The 5322-nt window shown below is 38.4% G+C and overlaps 1 protein-coding gene across 1 annotated transcript; it reads right to left on the bottom strand.

The window, feature by feature from the left end:
• Positions 1-662: 662 nt before the first annotated feature.
• LOC139952522 (somatostatin receptor type 5-like) lies at positions 663-1601 on the bottom strand. Its single transcript, XM_071951681.1, has one exon. It carries the CDS (start codon positions 1599-1601, stop codon positions 663-665), a length of 939 nt encoding a protein of 312 aa, XP_071807782.1.
• Between the last annotated feature and the right edge of the window lie 3721 nt (positions 1602-5322).

The following is a 5322-nucleotide window of genomic DNA, read 5'->3' as shown; positions in this document are numbered from 1 at the left end:
TTAGAAGTTGCCGGCTTAATGTGGATAGCTCAAGAATGATATGGGGCGAACGACTCTAAGTGGTTTTACAACCCTGAAAACGGCTCAATGTTTTGAAGTGCTCAGCTCATGTGTATTAAATGGGGGGGGGGGGGGGGAGGGGGGGGGGGGCAGATGCTCGCAACTTTTCATTTGTAATTGTGAGAAGAAGTCAGAATAAAAAAAACAGGGACCGCTTTCGATAATCAAGCTGAATCACTATTCACGTAAAACAGTCTAATTTTGTCGGGTTGGTGCTCAGTTACTAATTGCAACCACATCCGTAACGATAAAAATGTCAATTAGAGAAAAATGTGTGTAAATTTGGCAAACAAATAATCAAAATAACAAACGTTGACAAAGCGTTACCGCATTTACGCTTCACATATTTTGTATTCATATCAGCAATAGTTTTTAAAGCATGGACAAATTTTGCTCCGGATCTATAAAACACGACCATCTTTTGAAACGGAATTATATTTACAACTCCCCAAGATTGAAAAAAACATTGGGTTCAAATTTACTAACGTACACAGTGCCTTGAACGATGAACATTTCCTCGTCCCTACAAGTATGTCATACGAAAACAAAATCTTGAAAGTTGTATACCCATTACATGGTTACTTTAGAGACGATACCCATGGTTATTCCAAAGCATTAGTTTGCTCAAATCTCTTGCAAAATATCTGACGCAATCCATTACGAAACTGACGGTACTTGAAAGCGTAAATCATCGGGTTGACGCAAGAGTTTGTGGCAACCATTGCGACAGAGAGATAATAAAACCATTCATTCAGCTTAATGTTAATGCCAAGGTTAAACATAAAGAAGATTACTTGGTTCGGCGTCCAGCAGATCAAGAACGTGATGAAAACGATCAGAAGCATCTTGAAGGTGTTACGTCTTGCCCGGAGGAGGGACTCGGCCATGTCCGGTGCGTTTGCTCCACCGGGAAGATGCTGGGCTGGTGCCGGGCCGACACGGGCTGCTCCCCGCTTCATCTCAACACTGATGCGAATGTAAGCGAAGAGCATCACAGCAACTGGGACGACGTATTGAAGGATAACAACAAGAGTGCCAATAATGTTGGCTCCTGGAATGGAATTCCGAACACAGATGCCATCTTCAACTTTTGCGTAGAAAAGAAGATAAAACTTAGTAGCCAAATCAAGAATCCAGCACATCGCAACTGTTAAAGCAACTTTCAGCCTAGGCCAAGTGATGAACGCCGCCTGGTACTTGAAGGGGTGAACTATAGCAAAATACCTCTCCATGGTCAACACCAACAGGTTAAACGTCGACAACGCAAAGAAAAAGAAGAGTGTTAAGTTAGTAAACCATACACGGCAGATGAACCACCCTAAAGGTCCATTTTGAATAGGATACGGTAGCAAGAGCTCACTCTTTAGCAAAATAACCACAGAACTCAGGAAATCAATGACTGCTTGATGAAAGATAAAGGCGTTTGTGCGCGTCTGCATTGATCGTACTTTGTAGATGACGAAGCAGACTAAACCATTGCCCAGGATCCCAATAATGCCAACAATGTCTTGGTAGATACGCAGGGCAAGCAGGCCGTCCATCGTGCGTTTTAGTTTCCCAAACTCAATCTTCTCATGGTGTCATCGTTTCAGGATTTAGTTGTATTTACCCGTCCGTAGTCATTTCATCATCATCAGGTCATATTATGAAGCGACCAGTGATTGACAAAATAACTCACTCTGTGGAAGTGGAGTTAATACGATCCACTAAGAAAGCAAATAGTCCCGGCCAATTTTCTAGTCCGCCTTTAGGTAGTAGTTAAAAAGTAGGACAGTTCTTTTCAAAACTGACGATGACAAGAGCAAGCTATAAGTCGAAATGGTTAAACGAATTAAGAACTCACTCCGTGGTAAAGTGAAGCTAATAACGATCCACTAAAGCTATTAGTAGTCCCAGCCGATTTCCACCTTCCGCCCAGGTTCTGGTTAATAAAAAGCAAGGCGGTTATTTTCACAACTGATAAGTCTCCAGTACTCCCAAAATCTACTCGGGGTAGTCGTAGAATATAAGGCAAGACAGTTCTCTAAAGATCAGACCCTACATGGCAAGTGGACACACACATGGTGTTATTGAAAACCAAATATAATATGCTGATACCTCACTATGCGATACCTCAAATCTCAGATATAAGAAAAACACTTCAAGGCTACATACGCCATTTGTGACCATCTTATAAATTTACCCAACTACCAGAACCCGTGACTGTATCTATAAAATGCATGATTCAATCAGCAAACGAAGGGGCGGTTCATTGCTACAAATGTTCAATATACGTCAGTTGAGGAAGCAAATAATAATACACGAGTACTCGTATAGATTATTCTGGGTTAAGGCCAAGGTTAAGTGAATGAAGAATGGCTTTTCCATTTTTCGTGTTTTGTTTTCGGGGTTTTCATTTGGGGTTTTTATTTTATTTTTAATATGATATATCTAGTCTTCCACACGGTCATGCTCCGGCCTAGTTTGAGGCAACAAGCGTGCTTTACGTTCATTATGTCTTGATTATAGAGTACAATTAAGCACAATCAACAAGGTGAAGTTTGGACTGTTCCATTCCACGAGGCCGGAGCCGAACGAAATGGAACCGCCCAGATTTTAATAAATGAATATGTATGAATCAAATCCATTCTTTATAGGTTCATATGCCTCTCTTTGTATTTATGCATGAGGTACGTCACAAGCCTCATTTTGGTTTAGAATTATGACGGCATGCATAAATATTAAGAGAGGCGTATACAGATCCTGGTTATTTCAACAACAGGTTACATTTTTGAAAGAAACATTTATAATTTAAAATGTCCGTTTGGCTATAAGGTGCATTCGGTGTTAATATAATATCCATTGCGTTGGCGTGCAAATTTACGAGGGTGCTCATAACGGGCAACGCAATCATTACTACTACGTACGGCCCTCAATGTAAAATCTACAGTACTAGAGTGTGTGCCAAGATATACGAAGCGTCACACGAGTCATATATTGATCAATATAGGATCGTACTGATATTGACCAATATAGGACTCTTTAACGCGTCATATAGACAGTGATCATACACTAATTGTCATAAGCTATATACACAGTCCCGACACAATCAACATTTAATATTATACAACTTTGAAGTGTCGGAACACAGTGAATAGGGTCTATCATGGCAAATAGTGTACGACACGTGACGCGTAAATCAAACGAAAGGAATCTATACGTAAATGTTACAAAATGTATGACACGAGACGCATGTTTAAACAATCAAATGAAAAGTACATGACACAAAACTTGTGGCACGTGCTCACCCAATAAACGAAAGTAATTTATAAGTAGTACTTATTTTGGCACAAAGCGTATGACACGTGACGCATGTTCACCCAATCAAACGCAAAGTAAAGTACGTGGCACAAAACATAAGACACTGGACTCGTGCTCAACAAATCAAACACAAGTGCAGTAAAGCAAAACAATGGAATCCTGCCAAAGTTCCCAGATTTACGGTAATTAACGATCATAACAAAAGTACATACGAATTGGCGCCAGGATTCCCAGCATGGACGCACTTTCCGCTCTTTTCCTCAATTAGGTTTTGGTATTATCATTGTAACTGTATTTTACGGGGTTCTGTCTTGGAGCTTTTATCGATGTTTAGACATGTATATTTCTATTTTTATCTTTTAACGGACAATACAAAATAATTGAAATTAAGGATACAATCAATTATCTTAACAAACTAGAACCCAATACATCGCAATATACACACTGACTGAGCCGGGAGCAAGTAGGGAATGCTCTAGGGGTCACTAGATTCATAAAATAAGCAATTATCAAAATGGTAACTTTAATGGTCTGTACACGTTTGGTAATGACTCAAAAAAAAATGGCAATAAAAGCTCACTTTGGTAAATGGTAATACAAAAAGTACGACAGCTTTGGATAAAGCATTTTGAGAAAACTTTTCACTTAAAGCAACGGACAATAACGGTAATTGTTAAAGAGCAGTCTTCTCACTTGGTGTATCTCAACATATGCATAAAATAAAAAACCTGTGCAAATTTGGGCTCAATAATGGTCGTCGAAGTTCCAAAAGAATAATGAAAGGGGAAAAACCCATTGTTGAACAACCTGTGTAATTCAGATGCTAGGTTTTGAAACCTCGACAACAAATTCTAAAGTCTCGAAATCAAGTTCAAAAAATTTAATGAGAAATTACCTCTTCTCATAAACTACGTTACTTCAGAGGAAGCCGTTTCTTCACGTTTATCACACAATGATTTTTAGTAATAATCAATCGTGTCCAGTGCCTGAAATTGGTCTGTATACGTTTTGTATAATGACTGTATAAATCAAAGGCACTTTGGTAATACAACAAGCACATGAGATTTGAATAAAGCATTTCGAGAGTTTTGTTTGTGCTTTGAAGTACTGCGATATCACTTTTTATCCAAAACAGTTTGAATTTGAGAAGCGTTAACGCGGGAACGCTTCTTAGAATGTGTCTTCCTGTTGCAGATTATTCATCATGCGTTGAAAAAAAACCGCTCCAGATTTTCGGCAATATCTAAAAAAGCCTACTATACTTTTGAAATTAAATTTCCACACGTTAGTCACCAGTATATATTTGCAGCTATATGTAACTAAAACAAACAGTAGGCTCCTTTTACCTTGTGTGTTAAATTATCTTACGACTCTGTTGTGCCGTATATTGGTGGTTTGTTAACTTGTCGTTATTGTTGTTTTGTTTTTAAGGGGGGGGGGGTGTAGCATTTCCTTTTGAAGTATTTTATTTATTTTATTCTTTGGCTCTGGTGAATAGTCTATTAAAATGTCCTAATGTCCAAACACGGTTACTGTACTAAAATATAGTTTCATTTTCAGCTAACAATCCAAAGCGAATTTCCAATAGTTTTTTTGTTATCGTTTTCTTTCCACTGTCCATTTTGGCGAGATTAGATTTATTGGGTAATTTCATATAATAATCATTAGTACTTTTGTGGCTGATTAATTTTGATTGTCAATATTGTGACTCCACAATGTTGACATACAGCTAAGTGACCCAGTCCCTTGTTGAAACATGAGTGGAATTACAATAGCTCTGCACTGTTTGCACTCAGGATTAACGTTATATACATAAGAGCATGCAGCGGACAAAACATGTCATTCTTGACAAAGGCACAAAATATTGGTAATTACTCAACATAATTGTTGGCATAAACATTTACATTATAACGAGAAATGGAGAGCTGTTGGTAGTTGTGAGAAATGACTTCTTCTGATGTT

Source organism: Asterias amurensis, chromosome 2 (genome assembly GCF_032118995.1).
Source record: "Asterias amurensis chromosome 2, ASM3211899v1".
Lineage (NCBI taxonomy): Eukaryota > Metazoa > Echinodermata > Asteroidea > Forcipulatida > Asteriidae > Asterias > Asterias amurensis.
The sequence above is the reverse complement of the archived record's forward strand: the minus strand, read 5'-3'. Positions and strand labels throughout refer to the sequence as shown.